Source organism: Aplysia californica, unplaced genomic scaffold (assembly GCF_000002075.1).
Source record: "Aplysia californica isolate F4 #8 unplaced genomic scaffold, AplCal3.0 scaffold00016, whole genome shotgun sequence".
Taxonomy (NCBI): Eukaryota; Metazoa; Mollusca; class Gastropoda; order Aplysiida; family Aplysiidae; genus Aplysia; species Aplysia californica.
This window is the reverse complement of record NW_004797286.1, coordinates 2,240,782-2,267,149: the sequence shown is the minus strand read 5'-3', so window position 1 is coordinate 2,267,149 and position 26,368 is coordinate 2,240,782. Positions and strand designations below refer to the sequence as shown.

General features: G+C 39.0%; 1 protein-coding gene across 1 annotated transcript in view; it reads right to left on the bottom strand.

Moving 5' to 3' along the window:
* Positions 1-5,750: 5,750 nt before the first annotated feature.
* The window catches only part of LOC101850691 (condensin complex subunit 3), a 30,995-nt gene continuing 10,377 nt past the window's right edge, over positions 5,751-26,368 (bottom strand). Inside the window, exons 6-20 of the mRNA XM_005090424.3 lie at positions 25,667-25,859; positions 24,597-24,746; positions 24,123-24,239; positions 22,572-22,785; positions 21,757-21,933; positions 20,987-21,094; positions 20,596-20,715; positions 19,177-19,491; positions 16,728-16,909; positions 15,695-15,869; positions 14,701-14,871; positions 11,616-11,883; positions 8,875-8,968; positions 7,273-7,431; positions 5,751-6,466 (exon numbers count right to left, since the gene is read on the bottom strand). Of these exons, the coding sequence (XP_005090481.1) occupies positions 6,427-6,466; positions 7,273-7,431; positions 8,875-8,968; positions 11,616-11,883; positions 14,701-14,871; positions 15,695-15,869; positions 16,728-16,909; positions 19,177-19,491; positions 20,596-20,715; positions 20,987-21,094; positions 21,757-21,933; positions 22,572-22,785; positions 24,123-24,239; positions 24,597-24,746; positions 25,667-25,859 (2,483 nt within the window). The 3' untranslated portion in view covers positions 5,751-6,426. The remainder of the gene's footprint in view (positions 6,467-7,272; positions 7,432-8,874; positions 8,969-11,615; positions 11,884-14,700; positions 14,872-15,694; positions 15,870-16,727; positions 16,910-19,176; positions 19,492-20,595; positions 20,716-20,986; positions 21,095-21,756; positions 21,934-22,571; positions 22,786-24,122; positions 24,240-24,596; positions 24,747-25,666; positions 25,860-26,368) is intronic.

Here is a 26,368-nt window from a genome sequence, read left to right as displayed (position 1 = left end):
ACATTTCAAATTGAAAACTTCATCTAACAACAGCATGATCATTCCTGTGTTAGTAAATTTTGAAACTGATCAGCTATAACATCATGTTTGGAGCATATATATGGAAGGGTGGGAAGCAAACGCCATACGCCCTCCTTTCTAACTTTAATTTGCGGGAGAAAAAGACATAGGGACATGATAATGATATGAGACGACAAAGCAATTTATAAAGCCTGTGCTCCACATAATTATACATGTATCTATGGTGCTCCGCCAAGTATGGTGGGCGGACAGCATGAGAGGGTTAACAATACTGTCCTACGGTAGTTGTCTATGATTGCTCGGTATAGAAAAACTTCACACCTCGGGGGCAAGCTCAGCTCATTGATGCAATCCACTAAAGATCAGATGCACCCGTGTGAAGTGGTTTACAACAATCAATTGAATTCGACAGATATTCAAGTCAAGAGACCTACGACCTAACGTAACAGTTTGTCCTGCAAGCTGGTCAGACTCTGACATGACATGTGCATACTGTAGATCATTTTTGCAATAGATTGTACAGTATGAGTATGACTTATCAGAAAAACGGTGTCACTTTTGGGTCCTCAATAAGAGGCCTTCGTATATGTACAAACGTTCGAGGGGCATTCCAGATGCATTCAATGTCCGGTTATGTTCCATGGTAGGGTGACATGGGGTGCGGATGAGTAAAAGAAAACATATGGAATGACGGATCGGGACTCTTTAGGAAAAGTGACCATGCCTTTAAATGGAAACTAAATAGCTTACACTACAAAGCAGCCCTGGTTCAGGTTGTTGTTTTTTTCTCATCATTCTGATCTCAATAGAGTATTATATTATGTTCTCACTGTGTTAGTGAGCTAAACCTAACGAAACGTTGCTCTGTAGAAACAGCGGGTGCTTCAAAGAAGGAGAGTTGAAACGGAGAAATGGGAGGATTTTACTTGAGTCCGTCCCCACTCCCTCTCTCTACCATTACGCTGTACCTTTTCTCTCTCTCTAGCGGGTGCTCTGCTTCTTTTTTCTGTCAAACATCTATCGTCATTATCTCCCCTTCTTCTTTTTTATGTTTGTTGTTACTCTCTTGTAACACCTCTAATCTTCTGGCGCTCATATGACCTTATGCAGTTGCAAGCGCCGTAAAACCTCCTCAAAAACAAACATCTCTCTCTCTCTCTCTTTCCCTTTCTCTCTGTTTGTGCGTGTGTGTGTATGTGTACGTGTCTTTCTATATTATACATACATTTTGAAAGATAGGTGTTTTACACCTCCATTAACACAACTTGGATCATTTAGAAGGCAAACTCTCGATCCTGCTTATCACTATCAGGGCCAACATGGGCTGATTAGGAAACAACATCCCAGAAGAAAGACCGAGATACCCTTTAAAAATTCTCTCTAGCCTACTTGGGAATCAGACGTGGGTCTTCTGCGGGCGACGGAAAAGCACATAACCGCTACACCACAGACACTGATATATTATTTATGTATACATGGTATATATGCATAATATTAATATACATGCAACGTATACATACATATATATATATATATGTTGATGGCCTATGCTCCACTGGGAGTTGGAAAGGGCAAGATATATATCGCTGGTGGAGTGATGAAACCTCGTCGTAACCCCAGAAAGGAAAATGTTACAGGAGAGACAAAAAACTGATTTACTCTTGAATAAAATGATCAATATGAACCAAAGCTGGTACAGATAAATGAAAACACATTAGAAACGTGGTTAGTACATAAAAATAACTTTTCTATAGTTTATGGGGTTACGCTGTGGGATGCGAGGTTTCATTACAACATTTTTGTCGTTATGAAACCTCGTAGTCAGCCGGCGGGTGGGTTACGAGGTTTCATCAGGACAGAGTTTGGGGGTTGCGAGTTTTCTCTCTGCTCATTTTGGTTGCAATATGCGTCTGTTGTTTGAAACGCCACAAAGTGATAAAGATGTTTTTTCAAGACCAATTAGTTTGGAGTTTGATTCCCGGCCAACTGAAGTCAAATAAAAGTGTGTTACCTGCAGAATTTATGTTTGAATCCGCAAACGGATTGCAATGAATGCAATTTGTTTCACTATAATTTGCCAATATTAGATCTGGTTACTTCCAGTTTTTACTAAAGAGCACAAAAAAATCAATTATAAATCTCTGCCATGTGGTCTCTGTTTGCACTACAGATGGTTTTCATAAGAGATGTTGAATCATAATGAACAGCCATAAATGTTAATGGTAGTAATTGTCATAAAGTGACGATGCATATATTGGAAATAACAGATTTAAGCACCTCTATGTGATTGTATTTGAAGTGCTGGAACTTAAAACGTTTTGTGTAGAGTTGTGAGGTAGGGTGGACCTTATTAATATGTTTCTGTGTCCTGCCTTCGGAACGTCAGCCCATTCATCACTGAGGTGCGGCTTGAACTGGATGAGGATGTTCATGTTTGAGGTGTACTTCAAACACCTGATGTCGGTGACAACAGGATCACCCGTTTTTCTACCTAGTCATATAGACTTGTCGTAGCTTCTACACTTAGAATATTCCTTGAAGAATGTGTGATCCAACTATTTGTTTTGATAAGTTTCTTGTTTTGCTCTTGCCGTCCTGAAGAAATGGAGGTAGTCTTGGAGGACCTCGATGCGTGTTTTTTGAAGCGATCTCTTAATAGTTGAGTTCACACTGTTAATTTCCATTTGTGTGTGTCCTTTGATAAAATGTTTTTGTTCAATTGTGCTTCCTTTTGTTGTTGAAAACAGGCTTAGAGAAACATTGGCCAGTGTGGCATTTCTGTATTGGTAACCACAGTTGTCGCTGTCGATGATGGTTTTCTGGAGGTCCAGCTTTTCTTTCAGGAAATCCAATTGACATGAAGCAAACTCATTTGTCTTAAGTCCCCATTTTGCTTCATCACACACGTAACAAGTAGTCTGGCGTGTTGCAGCATCCAATTGCGTAAAGTTATGAACGGCGAGTTTTGTTTTGTAATATAAGGCCGATGCTGAAGATCCATTGAAAGTACGGCCGTTCTAGGTTCATTACTGGCGAGAGATTTGATGGTTCTGATTTATCTCGTTCCTTTTCTTTGCGCGCTGCCTCCTTTTCTAGAATGTGAGCATTCCAAAGATCCTCCAGCACTTTGTCAAATTCTCGACTGATGCATATCTATCTTTGACAGGAACAGCGACACGTTATTCTGCTTGAAAGCTTCATCGAGGGCGGGTCTTTTGAGAGGCCGCCTCCCGTGGTCTTGGCAGACTTGTGCATATATTTTGTAGATATCCGAGTTACTTTGATAATTATTGGTTCTAAATATTTCTTACAAATCATTCATCCAACCCAGTTCAATTCAGGAACACCTTTTAACACAATGGCACCTTATGGCCACCTTTTAAAAGTGTTTATTGAGGGTATTCCGTCTCTGGTTAGTCTCTGAATACCTCCTCCGATGTCCACTAGTCATCCCATGAGAGGGTCCACACTTAATCAAAATGAGAATGTCTATCAACTTCAGAGAGCCCTTTATATTTCACAGTCCAGCTCTTGCAATCACAGATTGGTTTCGATAACTTACCTGGGCTTTTCATTGAACCATTATGTATTCCGATCTTGTCCCGATCCACGGATAGCTTTTCGCTTATTTGTTGCAACTCCTTAAAACCCTTTCTTTTCCTCTGTGGAGCATCATTTATGCTGGCCTAACAATTTTAACAAATGAGCTGTCTCTCGGGATCAGGCTTTAGGAAAAGTGGCTAAGGTGCCTAAATATGGTCTACAGATTGTGTTGCTGTGACCTCGAAGGTAATAATTCAGCATCTGACTTACAGCTGTCTGGTGAAACGTCAGTATGGTTTGGGGTATGATTCCAGGCGACACTATTGTTGGTGCAGACTCAGTCTGAGATGATGCTGATACTTCCTTGTCTCCACATATCAGTGACAGCCCTGGAAAGGACTGCGACATGGTGGCTGGGGTCAAGTCAATGAACGTGGTCTGCTCAGTGGTTTCCGAACCAGCCTTTGTAGGGTATAAAGATCTAGGTGATGAGCACAGAAGGAGATATTCAATACAGATTCGGAAATGTCCGTATTACTTGTGTTGTTGAGGCACAAATTTGTCACAATGTCCTCTACAGATTTCAGAGTCATCAAGACCATGGTTAAGTTCAATACTATTCGGTCTCAACCACAACTGGAGGATTTGACTACACAGCGGATTCATAGTCTGAGAAGATGCAAAACCTTACCCTCTCTTTGATAAACAGAATGGCCTGTTGACATCTGGAGAGTGCACAGATCTGTCACCTAGTCTAAGTAAGGACTACCGTCACCTGCCATTTCAAGGTGTGACTGTTGCCTTAACTTAAATGTTAACTACGTTTGTGCTCGATCAGAACATCTTGATTATCAGCGAGTTAGTCATCCTTATGAAAGGATTTTTAATAGATTTACACAATGTAAGTACTTCACGTATGACCATATTTGAACTTCTGAACTGACTGAAATAAAGTGAATGAATAAAAGAATGAATGAACGTATGGATGAATGAAGGAATGAAATATTTCTTTATTCCGTCAGATACATTAAATCCACCAGACAATGTCAGTTATGAGCGCTTCAATTAAGCCGGTTCATATAGAAGACTTGTCCAGAACCTCGTATAAGCACGCCGCTCTCTCAAACCTGGAGTGATGAAACCACGCAAAAGCAGATCGGCGCACCAGGTGAGGGTTGCGAGGTTTCATCACGCCAGGATATCATGGGTGCAAACATACAAGGTTTTCTTATTAAGTATTTTTCATACTTTCTCTTACTAATATGAGCTAGTGCTTTTGACACAATGTGAAGAAGGACTGGGAGAAGACATTAAGCCAAAAAAAAAAAAAAAACGAATTTAGAAAAAATTGAGGGTTACGAGGTTTCATCACTCCACCAGCGATATATATATATGTGAAGTGTGCTGACAAAATGAGTTACTTCTCGGATTCAAGCCTTTGGAAATAGAAACGCCATGCTTATAAGTGAAGTTTTAGAATTTATAAGAATGAAATAATGAGAGGCAAGTTATACATAAAAAAAGAAGAGCATCAATAGAGGGTCTACTAATTTGACCTAGGTGTTGAGTTTTTGCCAATATCTCCATTTGTGGATTGCGAGAAGTAACTCATTTTGTCAGCACGCCTCACATATATAGATATCTCTCTCTCTCTATCTCTTGCCCTATACATTGTATATACATGTGTCTTGCCCTTTCCAACTCCCAGTGGAGCATAGGTCATCAACATTTCTGAAGCCTGTCCTGTGCATCCTTTTCTAGCTGTTTCTATGATGCCCCCGCCTCTTCCATTCCCGCATACCACTCGCCTCCATATCATGGTCGACAGGAGGTTTCTCGGCTTGGTGGGTTCCTTTCGGCTTTCATCACCCTGTCATTCTACACTCCATATTCTCTCCTCTCCTCGGTGATGAAGGTCCTCCATCCTTCAGAGCTGGCGGTCGTGTTGTCTTTGCTGTTGATGTTTTTGTAGCTGCTTTTTGTTTTACGGGAAAGGGTTGCTAATCCTTTGCCCAACCGACCTTAGTCGCCTTCCACGACATGCGCGGTACGTATACAGTCGTCCTATTCTTTGCTCCTCTGTCTCTTGGACAGGGCCCCGGGAACCACATGGGTGAACGTATATATATACACATACACATAAACACACCCGCACACACACTGTATCAGTTGTTCCAACTCTAGTGAAATTTGAAAAAAAGCTCTTGACAGTTTATTTGTTACACGATCGTCATCAAATTTGAAAGTTAGTAAGTAGAAAAATGAGGATTACATCTTATGATTTAGTCTCCGCCTAAGATCTCTCCGTGTACGATCCCCCTCTGTTTTAATTTAAGAAAACAGAAATATACTATACTAAAGTGACCCATAAGATCCTGTTCTGATTCACTCTGACGGTCAACATTGGGCTAAAATGCCGCATTTCAAATAATAATTTACGGAACAAACAGCCGGGCGGACACAGCCGATCAACCAGGTTTGTGTATTTGTGTGCCAAGTTTGAGGCTTATATTCCAGTATTTTCTGTGGAAAACGTCTGTCCTCGCAACATGGCAAAAAATCCAAGATGTCTGCCACGGAGACCATCTTTTTCATAAAACTTTAAAAATTCCGTCCTAATTCTTCTAATTAGTCGATAATCAACCTATATCACCTTTAAAAATTGAAAGAAAGTCAAACCCCTAGAATTTTCCTCGTATCATGTACATCTCCCATTAAAAGCATACAATTGCATTTATTCCATTTTCTAATGAGCCAAATGTTACAATTTAATAAATGTAAGTGAGTGCGCGTACAAGAGTAGAATGAATGATCTAGACATAGTAAGTAACAATAATAGCATGGGACAAGTTGTAGGAGACATCAGCCAGTGAAAGCAGGATCCTGAATGCTGTGCAGCGGCCTGTTGACAAAGAAGGAAAAGGGGAATTAATACTGATATAATGTTACAGTAAACAAGATGTGTTACATCGTGATAAAATCATTACCATCTATGAAAATGAAGCTGAATAACAGGAGGCATGGAATCTTGAATCAGGGGAGGGGGAAGAGAAAAATATGTGTGCTAATGAAAACTATGAAAATCAAAGCTTCACAGGCCTACTATTGATTTTGAAGACAAAAAAGAGAAGACTACAGATTTCTTTGTGTATTTTTGTAAGTTTACCTCCATGGCTCGCTGTAAACACAAATAGGTCGTTTTGCATATTATTTGTGCAGCTGCACTGAAATGGGTAAAGTAAAGAATAAGGGAGAAAAAAGGCTGAGACGATACACCTTACTAAAAACCATACATGTGTAACTAACTGTGTAGATATGTTAATGTGTTCTATTCCACCTTCTGCCAGAGTCCTGTGGGTCTTAATTACAGTAGTTTTTGTCTAAAAGCAAGATGCTCTGGAGGGCTCCTAATCGTATGTTTACACAGAGTGTGCGTTTACGTTAACCTTTGCAAAAAACATAGGAAGTAAATGATTCGATTTCAATTCACAACCTACTGAGGCTTTGTTAACTGTCTTATCAAAACTAAAATAATTCAATCAGCCCCTTCAAGAAAAGCACAAGGCTATAACATTTATTTAAAAAAAAAATACTACTGAAAGTTCAGTAGAATACTGCAATGAAAGGAAAGATTCCCATTCTACAAGTTTTCTCCAAAACAAAGTCAGTGCATAGTAAAAAAAAACAAACCCAAAAATAAAAGCTAACCTTTTAGGAGTTTTTGGTGTTTTCCCAGGTCTTCCTGGTGTTTTGCTGTTACTCTCCACCAGCAGGTTTTCCAAATTGACTCTTGCTTCCTCAACATCTGACGCCAATCTTGAACCTTTGAGAGGAGCGGGGGTGGCAAAAACACTGTCGTCCAGGGCACTGAGGGAAGGATATACAAAAAAAAGCATACAATGTCCATGATTTGTCACTGACGAGTTTCCTTAAAATATTCAAGAAGAGACTGCATCTTTGAGGCTACTTTAGCCCTTTCAAGAGAAATACAGAAGCAAAAAAGAAAATATGTAGGTCTCATCCAGATTAGAGGTGGATTGAGGTAAATGGGGTATGTATGCAAGTTGAAACAAGTACTGATTTGTACATATAGGGTAAAGCGCATAGAGCCTGCTGTTGAGCGGGGATATGCGCTATAAAAATGCTATCTATTATTATTATTATTACATCTCTCTCTTATGCACCAGCAGTCTTTTCATTACTTTTTCTCCTAAGTATGGTACTGAAAAGTCTCAATTTTCTAACAAAAAATTGAGTTTTGTGCAACAGAGTACAGTGGAAACCATATATAACAGGCCCGGTAATAACAGGGATGTTTAAAATCCCCGTTTTTTTACCTAATCTTTATCGGCAATAACAGGGCCTCATCGGAGCCCAACCGGTTATAGCAGGGACAAAGGCTCGTTAACAATGTGTAAAAAGTGTGAGAGAGAGAGAGAGAGAGAGAGAGAGAGAGAGAGAGAGAGAGAGAGAGAGAGAGAGAGAGAGAGAGAGAGAGGGGGGGGGAGGGGGGGACGACCGGTCGGCCTAAATCTAAGCCTACTTCTTTCATTATGATCACCAACGATGTCAAGTGCAAGAGAAAATGCCTTTCAATTGACACAAAATACGAAATAATCCAGACTGTTGACAAAAAAGCAAGCTCCACTGGCAGAAATATGTTGTCAGTTCGACATTCCACAAGGGTCGATTCCCACCATTATCAAGGATAGAGAGAAGATAGTGGCAGCATACTGCAATGAAAAGTTTGCTCTGGATCGAAAGAAGATGAGACTAACCGATGCAGATGCTGAGGACCAAGCTCTTCTGATGTGGTTTAAGGACGCAAGGAGAAATTCGGTGCCAAAATCCATGTTTGTGGGTGCTTGTGGCTAGGGAAACTACCCATGAGCAAGTACAGCTAGATTAGTCCACAAATGCTCACTTTCCTTGCATAATTTCGGATTTAACAGGGATCGGATATAACAGGACCTTTTCTCTACTCCCACCATCCCTGTTATATCAGGTTTCCACTGTAGTTTAATGTGTGGTTTTCTTTTACTAATTGTGTTTAACAACATGAAAAATAGGGAAAACATAAGGACCACTAAACTCATACTTGAAAAGAAAGAATATTGCCTTTACTTTTACTATAGAAAGTGCAAATATCAACATTTTCTCATAGCAAGCCAAACAGAACTGCATGACTGCTTATTGAAAACATTAAAGCTCTCTTATCAAGTAAAAGGAAAAGAAATTACAACTCTGTCTTTCACACCAGAATCCCACAGGTTTGAGACAGGAGAAGCTAAAAAGCTATTGGTACCATACCTTGAGTCCAACTTTTTGCTGGCAGATTTTAAGGCACTTTTTAACCTGGAACCTTGTGTTGATTTGGTCAACATTGGGGTTTTCAAAGATTTGCCTGCAAAATGATAGAGAGTAATGATGCATGACAAGGGCAACTGAAAGCAAAATCATCAAATACATTTGAGAAAAACAAATGTTGTACATTTAATAAAATTCCTTATGAAAAGAAAAAAAGAAAGACTGCCCCCATGACCAAACCAACAGAGCATACTACTACTACTACTGGTACTAATAATGATAAATAATATAAAAAATTTAAGCTGTGCCTTTCCATTTTCTAGAAATGCTCAATGTACATTACAGTCAAAGTGATCCCACACTTTAAAAATTACTTGACAGTTATGACAGGTATGTATGTATAACAAATTTTAATACCCCCCCACACCAAAACAAACAACCCAACAACCAACCAACCCTCATATTTCACAGTCAAAATTGAGAGAAAGAAAAGTTCCCGAAGTCGCAGCCAAAGAATTCACTGATCATTGATGTTAACAAATGTGAAATCCATTGCCCCATGCATAGACCCTAAAGTAATGCTGACACAATAACCATAACTTGAAAGGTATGTGCAGTCAAATAGTAAAAAAGGCATGCAACAGTGTGCATAGGCAAAGTCCACCTTTACAAAGAAAACACTATGTTTTGGGGGGTCTTAACTCACTTGCGACTGGGCCCTTTCACCAGTCACAAGCGTTGAAGACTGGAGTTTTTGGGGGTATTTCAATAAATCACCACAACTCTCAGAATTACCCTATTGTAATCATTTTTTTACACAGTAAAGTAACATTCAAGCTTAATTTAGTACAAAAAACTAAAGTTGTCTAAGTCTAATACTTTAATTTGTATGATTTTTAAAAAATTGGCATGAATTTGATTTTCCGAAAAATTTCCAGAGACGTGACAAGTAGAATGAAATTCACTGCAACAACAAAAATAAAAGTTCAAAGTGTTCTGGTTTGATTTGCATACATGTGCGAGTGTTTGGTGAAAATATAAAAGCTGGTCTGTGCATTGATTCAGACCCATATACTGAATTACATGAGACAGATGTACGGCACAACGTTGTGATTTCGTTGCGCGGGTACATATCCAGGATCCTAACTATTAAACTCATCATATTCTGAGACACTAGAACTAGTAAAACGCACAGAAGTATATAAAACGGCGAAATTATGTGATTCTTGTTCATGCGACTTCTTCGACCATTACTACGACGCGACTGTCGGATTACTATGAGCTGTATAGAAAAAAACAAAGCGCGAGTTCCTGTCTGTTCAACCCCAGTTGGGGTCACTGTCCTTCACCTTCAATAACTTAAAAACTACCGGCCCCAGAGATACGAAACGAAGTCTAAGTAGCTCAGGCTTGGCCAAACAAGGGTACGAGGCGGGTCTCGCGATCCGTGCGTGATTTGTAGAGCGAAAAAAAAAATTCCAAAGTTGGTCACGCAAGGCTTGTGAGATCCGTCGCGAGCGTCGCGGCGGGGGTCACGCAACTGTTGTGTGACCCGTCTGAAGTGAGTTAACAAGTACCATGAAAGGAAAGTGAACAAAGGCATCTTGTTTTTCGTCTTTATTTTTATACCCCCCCCCCCCCACTGAAGTAATCTTAAACTTGGCATAATAAACATGCAGTATACACACTTAAATTAAATTACAGTCGAATCTGCGTAAAATCTCAATCGCAAGGGAGCCAGAAAAAAATTCCGTCTTAGACAGGGGAATTTAGGGGGAGGGGTTAAAAAGCCCAGCCGGTGGGGTCAAGGGTCGCTTGTCTGATCGGCAAGCAGTGGTCAAAATTTCACACCTCTCAATTGCTATCCTGTCTGATAATGACATGCGTCAGTCTTACTTATCCAATTACCACCAGTGCTTGCCGTTCATAGGACCACTCTTTGACCTATTAAAAACAGAAACGTTTGAACATCTCCTTGCTTCCACCCGTAGCCCCATCCACCGGTATAACAAGCACAGTCAACCAGTGCCACCCATCACTGCCATCATGTAACTATGATTCGAGGAACTCTTATCTCGGCTTGCGTACGATCAGGGTGGCAGGCATTGGTCAATCTAATTTCACACTTCAGGCTTCTGGCTACCCAAAAAAGTTTTCATAGTGGCTCACGGGTAGTCGTGAGATTTCACACCTACACTACCCTGACCATCTGCATCGTTCAGGGCTCACACGATGAGGTAACATCTACCCCCAAATTGCACCGCTACTCCCCTTCCGTGCCGGCGGAACCAAACTTGCGAGTATTGTTTCAAATCAGAGCTGAGTGGGCAAAGAACCTTAGACAGGTGAAACCCTCGGAAGGGAGTGGATTTTTCTTTCCGTTTCCGCGTTGGACAGGTTTCCGTTTTATACAGGTAATTAAAGAGGAACATATCAAGGGCCGAGCGGGGAGATTCCGTTAAGACAGGTTTCCGTTTTACACAGGTTTCCGTTAAGGCAGGTTCGACTGTACTTCACTTCCCTGTTTTCTCCCTAGACCATTAAATTTCCGCATCATCAACCTAGAGCGAGCAAAACCTAAGAAAAACCCCCCCAAAAACCTCCCTGTAGTTATCCAAAACACACCTGAATGAAACAGGTATATAGTACTTAGCAATGAGAGGCCAACACCCTACCATTAGACAATGAGCCCCCCCCCCCCCCCAAGTACATAGTTAAAGCTGACAGTGCATTGTGACACAAACCTCGTGTCTTCCGTGCAGATGGAGCCACGACAGGGGTTACGTCATTAGCTACTTCTGGGTTCCCACTGGTCTCCTCATTGATTTTCAGGCCAGACATGTTTTGGACAATGTCATCTCCTTCAGCCGTCGGAGAGCTTTCTTCATTTGAACCAACATTCCCCGTTTCTGATGTCGGTTGGGTATTTTTCTCTTTCAGGAAGTCATACAGGTCATTCACCTTTTCTCTGAATTTCTCCAAAAGTTTCACACACTGTTTCTCTGTAATAACCTGAGGTTTGATAATAACGTGGTGGTAAATACTTCAACAGGTAATTCAAAAGAAATTATTAAAATCAAATAAAAACTAAAAATAAAGGAGCTTTCATTCCTATGAATGTGAGTATCTGCAATGTAACTGCAGCAGAACAACTACCTCGACATGTAAGAGTCCCTTGCAATTTTCACATACCTTGCCTTGTAATTGCAGATTAGTAGTTGAGTGTATGTGTGTGTGTGTGTGTGGTTAAATCAGTTTCCAAAGTAAATTTTCATGGGACTTGTAAAACAGTTTAAATAAATGAAAAACAGCACAAATTACAATTCATTCGGCCTTGCTGAGAGGGTATAAAAATCTAAGAAGATGTCAACAACCAAAAAATAGCAGGTAGGAGAACTGACTTTCTATTTTGGCATGCTATCTGACCTATTATTGCCTTTTAGTGCTGGGCAAAGCAATAGACAGAAATTACCAACAGAATGATGAACTTGCCAGTGGCACCTTCCAACAACCAAATAGCTTATACTTATCTATACTGTATACGGTATACTGTTCTTTCTCTACAATTGTTTATCAAATTCTATTAAAAATTATATTTGTGAAAAAGAGCGGAGCAGGTCTAACAAGTCCTGTCAGTAGAACCATTCAATATGTCCACAACTGTGCCACACTTACATTTAACATGTATACTCATGAGGCAGAATAGACTAGACAAACACTTCTGATTTATTTTGAAGAAAATGACAAAATACTGTCTACACTCTATTATTGAGGAGAGATGATAGGGGACAATACGTCTTGAAACTAAATTGATCACGATCTTTTTTGTCCAACAACTAAAAAATATAATTTTAACCCCCGCCTCCCCCCCAAAAAATCCCCCACTGATGAATAACAGTACAAGGACAAAGAGATAGAAATAACTCAGGACCACACAATAAATATACAAAATAAAACTAACATATGAAAGTTAATAAATTAATAAAAACGTAATCCCAAGTTAACAATAAACATCCCCCCCCCCATTCTTTTCAAAACCCAAGGCATAATTCACATTACCACCAAAAGCAGCCAAATGCACTGTACTGCAACATCAAATTGTATGAAAGCCCTCCATTTCTTTAACACAATTTCCACATCAGTGGACAGAAAATCCCTAAAATCCCAAACTGGGTTGTGGAAATTCATATGGGAATATTTTTCTCCCCCTAGAAATCATGGACTTCCTTGGAAGATCACACTTTTCAACACACATTTTGCTGGATTAAGTTTAAGTATTGTTCAAAGCTTATTTGGGATAGCTGATGCCAGAAATGACATTAGTTTTTTCGTATCATGTCAAGTTTTTGCTCTATAAAAAGTGGTACTTTTTTGTCAATGTAACAGAATTCAGGCGTTTTCAAACAGCCTTGCCCATAGTTTGATTTAACGAATCAGAGTAACACGTTGAACCTTTAAATGTGTGACTTTTCCTCCAAAATAAGTAAGGGATCAATAATAGTTATATAATGCCAATGTTTTTGCACCATAAACGTAACTATATCTCAGCATTACTATGTTTCAAATTCCATGCTGGGGAAAAGAAGTTAAATTTTTTAACTCAAAGTTATCATTTCATTAAAACAAAAAAAAATGTACGTTTATATGCTACCTTTCAGAGGGCTTCCAATGCACTGAATATCTAACATCTGCGTTCGTTGCCATTTTTTCCACAAAAGTTGCCATTCATTTTCAAGCTTTCTACTCTTCGTGACGACATAATATAGCAATATGTTGATAGAGGTAACTTAATCTAAAACACTAGAATTTCTTGTGCTGTTTTAAGCATCCAGAATACCATTTGTAGCCACAGAGAGTGTAAAAACGTGAAAAATAAAAGTTTCAAAACAGAATGAAATCAAAATTAGAACAGCAAATTAATAAACAACCACAAAAATTAGCAAATAAGGGCGAGTGTCAACCCAATTCATAGATTGGCCGTTTTAACCCTAAACCTGTATAATTCAAGAAAAAGTACAGGATATTACATGTAAATTACGGAATCACACACAAGGGGCCTGCCCGTGTCAGTATTCGGTTTTTGGTGGAGACACGCTCCAACATAACACATAATTAGAAGAAAAAAAAAGTAGGAAGAACATTATTACGCTATACTATATACACAAAAAATAGAAAAACAACACATCAGAACAAAAGCAAGAAGAAAAAAAATTAACACACCAACAAATTAAAACACAACAAAGAGGGAAACATGAAATAGCAACAGCAAAATAGTATGTAATGTAGCCTACTTATATTCTTCACATGAAAATTATAAATCAACGTGGTGTTAACAAGTGAGAAAGAGACGAAGTGAAGCGAAAGTGAAAATAAACTTTCTTTCTAAAAGTAGATCTAAAGAGGTTAGATTTCTTTTCTTTCCCCCCCCCCCCCCGAATGTTATTCCCCGTCTTTGTTGTAGTTTTTAAATTATTTTTTCTTCCCGGCGAAGTTTTTATTTGTTGGAAAAATACAAAAATCACGGCTGTGATTCGTGGACCAAAAAATGCCAAAAATCGAGACCGCGATTCGTGGCCGCGACAAACGCAGATGCTAGGAATATCCGGGAGGGTATATTCAATATGACATACACATCTCCTCCAAATTATTGTCTTCCCATTTTGAGCATACTTGCAGTCTATATAGCAAATAACCTCTTACAGTTTACCTTATAAAACTGACAGAAGATTAGTTTAGTTTAGTTTTCCAAAGAGTTTTATAGCAATTGCAACACAAATTTCAGAAGATCAACATCCCTGAAGTAAAGGCCTCAAGTGAAGCAAAACTCACAATGGCCATGTCCTCACACATGGTACACAGATCCTTGAGCAAGATGATGTTGTCAGTGCTGAGAAACAGCTGGTTGAGAACCTTCAGCCAAAGCTTCACGTTGAAAGAGTCTGGCTTGGACAGCACCTCATTGCACAGCTTCACAGCCAGGCTGTCGTGACAAGGGTTGTCCTGTAGGGTAGGTCAATGCAGATTTGGACTCCAAGAACCATAAAGACATATTTTCAGTTGACGTCTTTGCTCAAAGCCTATTGCCATTTCTGCATCTATATTAATTAAACAGTAATTTGGAATGGGATAGAGGGTGCCCACATCCCTCGTGACTCATTGGAGCAGAGGAAGATAGGACTAACGCTAACATTACTTAAACGCAAACCCTCATCATCACTCGTCACTGCCATTATATCTAAAATCATCACCGCTCTCATATCAATGACGTACATCTATAATCCTGGAATCTCTATCTGCTATTTCAGTTACTAGTTATACGAAGTATGCCCGTAATACACTATTGGACTATCATCTACTAATCAGATGGCGTCAATCTCATATAAACGGGCAAGGGAAAAAAATAAATAAATAAATAAACAGTAATTTGTATTTAGTATGCGGAATATAATTTGAGATTTTGTTCAGTGCGAGACACCATAACCAGGAGTCACAGTAACAATTGACATGGAGGGAACTTATTGTGTGGGGCCCCAGGAAAACCAATTTGAAACGGCAAGTGTGAGAATAAAGATGAGCTAGTGTAAAGGTTCTCCACTTAAATAGCTACCCTTGTTGAATACATCGCTCTTTTTACTGACTTTTAAAAAGAAGCAAAATGCTCAGAGTTGGCTGATGACAGCAAAGCAGTCATTATATGAACACTGGCTACGGGACCAATGAGAAGAGATTTCTTGAGCCATCAGACATACATGACTGAAAGTGCAACCAGCCTTACAAATCATTTTATGAGAACAAGTACAAAAAAATATTAGAAACTCCATACCGTCAGCTCCACTTGAGACTGTTGGTTAATGGCCAAGTGCTGGGCATTAGTGAGTTCTACCAGAAAGTTGGACACATTGCCCTCGTTTATCTCAGCCAGAGGAGATGTGGATGGTGCCTTAAGAAGAGTCTTCAAAGTGGGCAGGAAAGCCTCTTCTATAACCTCCTGATTTGTGCTGAGGGAAACAAACATCAATGACATCATAGTAACAGACCAGTCAATAACGATTTATCTAGAAAGTATGCAAACAGATAAGAAGACACACCATGTCATCTTTCCTAAAAAAACATTCAGTTTAGTGAAATGGGTGACCCCCCTCCACCCAAAAAAAGAAGAAAAAAAAGGACATGATGAGCCATATTTTGTAGAAAGTCTTGTTGAAAAGAAAATTCTACAATGCTGGTATACAGGACTAATGCACGCACATTCTTACACATTGTTCTCCTGGACCAAGCGTATTGCAACAATCCATCTTGTCTATATTCATGACAACATCAACAACTCCAAAACTAGAAATTTTTAGAAGATACATGACCCTGAAAATTGTATCTTCCCTGCATCAAGTTATCATGAATTATCTCAAAACACCAGAAAGAGACATAAAAGAACAAGTGGACACAAAAATTGTTTTTACCAACGCATATTTTTCTATTCGTCTCATCTCCAAGAATATAACTGCCTTAATTCCTTATCTCCAGGAAGCTGCAGTGCACTTTCCTTTAGGACGACTTCAGCATCAAACTACTTTTTGCAAATTTGCGAAAACAGGTCTCTTTTACCTGGAGTTCATTCATTAGATGGAGAACTATCAAAATAGGTTCAGTTGTTTTGATTTTACGACCAATTTAGTGACGTATATATCACTTTTAGATTTCATACCAAAAAATTGCCCTGGCACAGTGGGTTCACCACCCTTGGAGATAAAGCGTTAAAGCAGAAGACATCCTCCCCTCCCCTTTAAAAAAAAAAAATTTTTTTTTAAATATAAAGAAACATCTTTTGAATACATGGGACCCACTTGCCCATTGCGCACCTGCTGCTGAAGGCAAACAGCGGGAAGAAAATGCCCAGACACTGGAGCAGCGTCTCGTCTTCCTCCACCATGGGGTTGTACCACAGCAGGAGCAGGTGAGACACCAGCTTGGGGGAGATGACTCTGCCAGACAACAGGAGTTTGGCCAGCCCCTTCGCAGCCACATTACGAATCTCTGAACTCTGTCAGAAAGAAGATGAAAATAGTGAAACCACCCATGGGCTCTACAAATCTACAATGTAATATACGGAGAGTATTCACAAACTCTGAAATATACACAGTATTGACAGACTGAAATATTCACAAAGAGAAAACTGGTTCTTTTCTTTTTTTGGTAATTGTTTTACGGCACTCACAACTGCAAAAGGTCAAAAGAGCGCGCTGGACACATTAAACATTTTCAGAGTTCGCCTCACATACAATAGGTCCTGGGTTCGAAACCTGACAGTGACAGAGAATTTTCTTCTCTAAAAATGTTTCTTTCACTCTCCCTGCTTTCTAATCATGGTTCTGTTGTCTGCTTTTTGTCCAATTTCGCCCCCCCCCCCCTCTTCTCTGGGCTCCTAACTCTTTCTGCTGCTTTTCAGCCACACCCCTGATCTTAGGGTAGGTAAGATCTAACACCTAGCCTTTTTGGACAAGAGCAAAAATATCTTGAAGTGTAAGTTGTACGTTAAAGATCCTATGGTAGTCCTAAAATCGATAAGAGGAGACTTCAGCAGCGACCCAGGCAAAATTAAATTCCTACCAAATTGAATATGCTTAACGCAGTGCTTCCACCAGCTGAAGCTTAAAAGTAAGGAATGTTCTGCTGGGGGTCTGGGGGCTGCTCCAGCAGGGTCCAGGGGGCAAAGCCCCCGAAGAAATTGAAATTTAGTGCTTTTAGAGGGGTAAAAATGGCATTTGAAGAGATTTCCTACAGCCCATAACATTTATTTTTTCACCAACATTTTGTCTTGTTTGATTTCTTCAACACCGTATCTTTCCATTGCTGGCAATGTTTATTTCATTGTACTATAATTCAATCAATTTGTCATCGCACCATTGATAGCAGGCAAACTTGGGAATAATGAATAGATATGTTCCTTTACAATACAGTTGCCCAGCATAAACTCTAATTTTTCCTCAATTTTCACGTCTGAATGTCACCCGTCACAACCTCGGAACACCACTTCGAATTATTCTTGATTTTACCTACGGCTGGATCGGGCCGATCACCCGACTCCATCGTCTGAAACTGAAAACAAACGCGTTTGTTTTTGAGGCGACCGAGTCGGGCGATTAGCCGGATCCCATCCTTAGTGGCACCCCGTATAAGCATATAATATTTCTTTCATCGCGGCCCTTATATTATCGCGTTCACGTGCCGTAGAATTTTCACATTGATAATGTCTCTAGATCTAGACAAATTTGCAAAAAAAGTTTCTTTCTGACAGTAACTTTCTGTCTAAGATCACAACTCAATTTACTTGATCAACCCGCAAATTTTCCAGCCGCGGCAACAATCCGAAGATAGACAGAAGGAATGAGTGAATGATAGAAAGGAGGAAATTGGCACAAAAAGTACACCAGATTTTGATTCATGTGCATGTAAAATATGAACTGCCGACCAACCGCACCGCAATGAATGCATGGGGCATAGCAGAATAATGGCCGACTGAAGGAAATGAACAATTTTGCAGGTTTCTATAAACATTAACTTATTGCCGAGAGAATTACCGTAAATATCCGTAACTTATACAACACAATACGAAGGCGAGTACGGAATTTGGGCAGTCCAATGCTGTCGCATATTTTTACGGAGGGAGTTCATAATGATGGAGGAACCATACGGAACTGGCAGAAAGTACGGATTTCCGTAAAAATACAGAAGAGTGGAAGCACTGTTAACGTGTCCAGTACGCCCATATGACCATATATGCAGTTGCAAGCATCGTAAAATATTCACACACACACACACCAAAAAAAACAAAACAAAAAAAAAAAAAAGAAAGAAAGAAAGGGTTTTCTTCATTTAATTTTTCCTTCTCTCACACAACACTGCCAAATGTTCACCCCAAGAAAAAAAACCAATCAAAACATCTCTGAGCTGTGCTGTTGAATGCCACCATAAATTCTCATTCAGACTGCTTCACAAACAAAAGTTTATACTTACATATATATACACTTCCACTATTCCTTATTTTGCCCGAACCATTTCATTTTGTAATAGATAGGCATATAATGAAACTCTAAAATCTATGATTAAAACATCCTTTAAAGTTAAATTTTTTCACCTCCACTATCGTTGAAGAGACTGGATGAAAAACGCATTGTGAAGCAAGGAAAATATTACGAGATAGTAATACACAGAGCAAGTATGTACAAAAAAAAGAGAAGAGATTCCAGAAACATTTTCTGATAAAATGCATGTCATAACATGAAATGAGCACAAATGAACAGTTAATACCTCATTATCTAAATATGCACTTAGGATGGCAATGATTTTACTGGCTGTCTCACTCCACCCAGTCTTTTCACTGGCAGCAGTTGCATCCTTTGTCTCATCGGCAGTTTCATTAACAGAGCCGACAGTAGAGTCAGCCAGCTCTGATGCGTCAGTGACATTTGTGTGGTCAGCTTCACTCTCTGCACAAGACTTGTTAGTTTCCTGACTGGAAGCATTCCCCTCATCACTGAAGGTGTCCAAGCCATGCACATGCACAATGTCAAAGATGCACTGCATAGCAGTAGTTCTGACAAGGTGAGTGTCCATCTGGGTGGCCTGATTACAAAGAAGAGATGTCACATTACAACAGAAAAAGATATAAAAATAGCAACGGCGTAAAGTTGAGAAAAGAATGCTCACTATCCAACTTTAGAGTCTGGAACACAAGCCTAACTCCAGGAAGGTTTTCAACTTTTGTGTCAGGCCAGTGTGTAGAACATTGAATGTGATGTTGGGAGAGGCCAGTAACTGAAATTTTCTTATAATGGAAATTAAAATTTATGCTTGTGTCAAACCAAAATGTTCAGTGATAGATATTGTTACTTGTACAGGTTGAAAAGTTTCATGAGAGTGGAGCACAAAGGGAAAAAGGAATGGAATACCGTACAATTAATGGGTTTTGGATTGCCACTGGGGTAGACAAATCACAAAAGCTGATCTTTATTGCTCAAAAGAAGAGATTATTACAAAATCCCTGATGGGGTTAGAGTCAAGAAGTGCTTTGTGTACAGAGACAAAACGAACAACGCCCATATCAAGCAGACCTGCCAACCCCCGAAGAGTTAAAAAAAGAAAAGAAAGGAAAATTGTCCCATTGTCTCACTCCACTCAGTCTTTTCACAATCCCCTACCCCCAACAACAATAGGAATCTCCCAATATTAAGGTAGCTGAACTCAACTGAATACGCAAATTCAAGAAAGCACAGATTTGTTAGAGTAAAAAGAAACAGAGGGAAAAAGTAAGACACACAGACAGAAACAACAGAGGGAAAGAAAAGAAGACCCACCAGTCTAGAGTCTTCAAACCACCCGAACAAGTCCAGTTATCATTAGAATTCAAATGTCAACTAAGAAGAGATGGAAAACAGCTCAAAAGTCAGCTATAAAAACCATGCCCTTGTATAAGAGAAATACTGGAAAAGCATTTTCATAAAATAAATCCAACTTGAAATTCGACAGAAGAGGCAAAAGTTTGGGGAATCAGATTTTTTAAAATACAATCTTGCATGCAAATAACAAACAGAATTCCAGGTCCCCATATGTTCTTACATGTTCTTTAAATTAAAAAACATCTACATAGTGAGAAGATTTCCGGGTCCTGGCAATTTTACTATGTGCGTGCTAGACTGCAGTTGGTAGGTCTGCATGAGAATACTATACCTGCAACAGAAGAGGCAAATGCTGCATGATGACATCTTTCTTAATGAGACAGCAAAGACCAATTGCCTTGACAGCAGCATTCCTCACTTCAGCTTCTTCGTTGGTCATTCCTGGTAACACCTAGTTAAAAGATTGTTACAATGTTAACACCTGGCAACACCTAGGTAAAAGATTGTTAAAATGTTGCATTTACAAATATAAAACAATTGCAAGAAACATTCTGTAGGGGCGAAGGTGACTTTGAAAGTAAGCACAGATAGTACTGGCGTTAAATAACATCTAATTTTGTGAAAGAAAGAAGACCTACATCACTAATAATAGACAGCAACATCAGTGTTTGAAGAGTGAAAACAACCCCAGTCTAAAAGGTCAGTTCCACCAAAACTCTTACCTGAGCTTCCATAAGCATCTGGAGAGTAGATGTCAATGTTTTGATCTTGGGTGAAGTCAGCAGCTCACAAACAACGGTAATGCATTTCAACATTGTGAGAGGGTCATCCTGTAAAAAAATTCAGTGGACAAAAATTAGGAAAATCAATAAATCAATTTGTAAAGAAAGGTTGAGGCTACTTCTATCTGCTTCATTTGCAACCCTTCTTTCTTCAAAAGGCTGGGTGCCATTTAACTAAACTAGTACTGATGAGCATTTCTTTAGATGGTGCAAAACATCTTTTCATAAAAAGGTAATTGTATATCAGAACTCGACTGACACCGTTTAGACTGGTAGTTGAACATATACAGGAAGTAAAGTACACAAGTACAGAATGTACGATGGCGGTACAAAGCACAGGACTGCATTTATAAATTATAATCAATAAGTCACTAACTGCTGTAACTTGCCATCCTAAAGAAAAGTTGTCACTGAAATACAACATATCACCAAGGCAGGAACAAGTTTTTTCCAAGGGAAACAATAGGCTTTTTATGTAATAATGTCTGGACAATGATTTTCAAAAAAGCTAAATCAAACTTAAATATGTAATATAGTGAGAAAAAAACAAACCCAACAAACTTAAATAGAGTAATAAGATAGATAAGATAAGATAAATCTTCATTGTCCAGATGCTGGCACACTGGTTTTGTGTTTCACCACACACACATACACAAAGTAATAAGACATATATCTAAGCCAAATCCTTATAGTGAATGAAAACAGCTTACCCTTTGGGTGCGTACTTCCTCCAGTTTGGGTTCTGTCTCTTCCAATAGAGAGGATCGTTCAGCATCTAGGTTAGAGATGTCAGTTTTTAGTTGAGCTGCCCTCTCGAAATCCTGCTTCTCAATACACTCCCCGAGTTCTTCCCTCAGCTGGTTCAGCTTCACTCGGATACCAGCAATCTGATAATGTGAAAGAAAAACAAAACAATTACAGTATAAACAGCACCATCACATCTTTATACACAGTACGTACTTAAAAAGTAAAACAAAAATGTTACAAATAAAAAAGCAGAGATAACTGGAGCTATTTGTATTCTTAGAGGATTATGCTCTCACTAACAAAATTGAAGGCAAACGAGGCAGAGAAGACCCAGAACAATGAACTTGGACAGCCTAAACAGATGGGTGATAGGGGAAAAAATCAGGATAATATAGCTTTTTTTTAAGAGCATCTGAGAAAAGGAATAAAGGAGAACCATGATCTTGGATGTCTGTCGCACATCTGGCACTTGCTGATTGTGACTATAATTTACTCTTTGCTACGCCAAAGAGCAAGGAACATATCAGCACATAATAAATTAAAGCTTTCCATCTTAGAGGATTAAGGTTTTTTTTGTTCTCCTTAACATACGATCACTCGAGAGGTTAACAAAACCATCGTTTGGTCAAGAATGTCTTTTCGTTTTGATGTTATCATAATTGAGAAAATAGTAATTACTACAGGTTCAAACTGTTAGTAAACCAAAGTTTTTTTAGAAATTAAAAAAAAAAAGACATTAACATTTTATCCAGAAACAGTATCACAGCCAGAGAACAACCTTTTTATCTAAATCTCTGCGGTCAGCTTTTGAGATTTCTTTCTCGACAGATGTGATGGGCTCCCTGATCTCAGAGATGATCTCAGCTACAACGTTGACCAGTTCCTCTGTGTCTGTATGGAGCTGGCCAAGGCAAGGTAAGATGTGATCCACGAGAGAAGAACCCACATGGTCTGACAGCAACAGATTCCTCAAAAGTTTCTCTGCCCTTTTCCTGTGGTGAAATATGGCTGATTATTAGAACCAGGGACACAAAGTGCATTTTGTGAAAATAACACAAAATTTATTAATTTTAATCTGCAAACAAAAAGACAGTTAATTGACTGTTGATATGGGGTTAAACAGAAACAAATATTGAGAATAATAACGTTTTTTTTAGCTTTAGTAGAGGTTTTACGGCGTTCGCAACTGCATAAGGTCATATGAGCGCTAGAAGATTAGAGGTGCTACAAGAGAGTAACAAACATAAAAAAGAAGAAGGGGAGATAAGGACGATAGATGTTTGATAGGGAAGAAGAAGCAAACCACACCAGAGCACCCGCCAACCACCCACAATAACTGTTCTTACCGACTTTAATGAAAATTATGAAAATAATAGAAAAAAAATGGCTTCCAGGTAGAACAATCCAGGGAATCTGAGACTCTTGATCAGAGTATTACACCCCTGTCCACACAATGTAAACTTCAAAGTAGCACAGAGTGAGGCAGAGAAGACTTCAGTTCTGAGAAATCCTTGCAGAAATTTGAAAATCAGGAACCCACAGCAGTCAAGTGTCCCACCAACAATAAGTTGGGACAACTAAAAGAATGATTATTGTCACATTTAAAGCTCTGACAAAAAAATGCATCATGTATGTGTACAAAACCAGATGGCAAGATGATTCAAAGCACAAAGATGACAGTATAGTGCGGGGAAAAAGTAACACAACAGACTGAAAGAACAGAGAAAGAAGCGAGATAAACAGCAATGGCGAGAGGTAACTGTCTTCAAAGTGTAAAGCCAATTGTAAGTATAAAGAAGCAAACTATTGAGTTTAAAGCCAATTGCATGTGTACAAAGACCAAAAAATCTATCACACAATAACAATTCAAATGAAAATTAGAGAGGACTCAATGGTGCGGCAACAAATAGTCATAGTTGATATCAACAAAAGATTTTAAGAAAGCTATTATGTTGTGAGAGAACAATGTTCTTCATAACGTTATTTACTAAATGTGCTAAATGACAAAATGTAACTGTACATTTTCAAGAAAACGTGCTTTATCTCCTCCACCTTTTCATATAACTTCACATTCTACAAAATAAATAATCAATGTCACCAAGAGTTTGCAATCACCTTTCTGAAAATACCAATCACATAATTTTGTCTAAAACTCAGTTATACATTTTTTTAGGACAGCAAGGCATACTTGGGCTTTCGTACACAGGGCAGACCGATCTTTACTTCTTTACTCAATTTCTAACACTACAACTTTGAGATAATATAAATTGGAAAGTTCAAACATTCAATTGCAAAGCAAGTAAAAAAGGTTCAATCATTTCTTACACACCTGCTTGCTTGATCAGACAGATCCATGCACAGGAGGATCTGTAAAAGTTGCTGAATCATGAATTCTATGTCGAGCATTTTGTCAAGGTCTGTGCAGTTCATCAGCTGTTTTGTTACTCTGAAATCAGAAAGTTCATAGCCAATACAATTCCATGAGGATTTGGCTTTCTTCCATCAACCCTCCTCCACCCTTACCCCAGTTGAAGTTGGTAATGCGTTTTTCTTCTCTGTCCTATAGCGGATTAAGCAAACAAAATTAATTTCCAGATTGAACCAAGAAGTCTGAAATAAATAGAATCATCGCCAAGAAAAATCAGCCTTCTCTTTTTAAATCTCAATGTTTCTCGACCTTCGCTTCTCAAACATTCACCTGGAATGAGGATTAAACCTATCTCTTTACATTCTTGATATAAAAATTTAATTTTGAAATGAAACGAGTGCAAGAAAAAATTGTACAGCAATCAGAGAAGCATACCCTTCCAGATAATCACAAAAATCCAAACAGTTGGGTCTGACTTTGTCCAGTTGTTCATCATACTCATTTCCAGCCTGCTGAACATACTGCACCACGTTGCGCCAATAGAAGGCACTTTCACACGTCAGTTTTTCCTCTGGAACAAGAGCTCTGAGAGACACGAAAGCAAAATATTCCCGTAATTCAAACAGCAAAAACCAATTAGTAATTCTTAAACTCTTTATCTCCGAGGAGGGTAAGCCCATGATGCCAGGGCCCTTTTTTAATGTGAAATCTAAAAGTGACATATACGAGCATATTAAATTGGTCATAAAATTAAAATAAATGAACCTATTTCATATTGTCATCTTTTACTGGAACCTGTCTTTGGCAACTGCAGAAAACTAATCTGACATAGAAGTCGTAAATAAATGCACAGCTGTTTCGATCGCAAGCCAGTGGGACTGCTTGCCGGAGATAAGGAGTTGTCCTCACTACAAAGCCCACATAGCCATAAAAACAAAATTTCTGACAATTTTTGAAGACTAGCTTCTATCGAGAGTCATAAAGGACCATTATATTTTAAGCAAGTACACAGATAAGAAATAAAATACAAGTGTCTGGAAGATTTTAGAAATCTGAGATGTCCTTCAAGATGGTGGCGTCGGTGGCCTACTGGTTAGGCTCTCGGACTCGCAACCGTATGGTCGTGGGTTCGAATCCCGTCAGGGACCCGACGTTGTGTCCTTGGGAAAGGCACTTTACACGAATTTTCCTCACTTCACCCAGGTGTGAATGGGTACCCGGCTATAGACAGCGAAAGATCTTGTCAGTTTGTTAGTGTTTGAGCGCTTAATCAGCTGCTTGCACTGTATGCTTCCCGGGAAGCTGAGAATGTTTCGGAGTGTTCTATGGTCTGCTGGGGTAATAATATAGTGTAAAGTGCATAGAGCCTGCTGTTGAGCGGGGATATGCGCTATACAAATGCTATCTATTATTATTATTATTATTTATGAATTCAGACTGTTTCTTCTATCACTTTAAGAACAACATACTGGGAAGAAAACAAGACGGCAAATGGAAAACCTTACTTCTCATCAATGATGGTAAACAGTTCAATAACTTTAAAAACACTTGAGTTCTTGAACAGAATCTTGAGTGCTGATTCACAAGTCTTTGAAGAGCTCTGAACATCTAGTCTGGTCAGTAAATCCAGGACATTGCCCTCACTGGCACAAAGCCAGGCTTGAAGCATTTTGTTGGAGCAAGCAGCTTTAACCATCTCTGTGCATCAAAGAGAAGAACTTGTTTTTGTAAGTGCTTTACGGCACTTGCAACATAATTAAGTCATATCAGTGCCGAAGATTAGAGGTGTTACAAGAGAGTAAGAGCAAAAAGGAGGAGAGATAAAGATGATAGAGACTTGATAGGATAGAAGGAGCAAACCACACTAGAGCACCTGCCAACCACCCACAAAGTTAGAAGAACATAATACAACATAATGCATGTGGAGGTAGGAATAAAGACTTTCAAAATTAAAAACAACATTATGTGCCACCCATTTCAATGTAATAAGTAATACCATAAAATAAAAGCAGACAAATGCAATTATTTTTCTAGCTTTACATACTTTACTCGTAGAGAATTTACACTACAAAATTGAAGGATCAAATAAAAATTTTAAAAAGTCATGAATGAAATTTTTTAAAACCCCTGTCAGCCGTTTTCTTGGTTTACCTGGAATACACAATGCAAACCCTTAATAGCTGATTCTGAGTCTAAGCTCCGGGAGA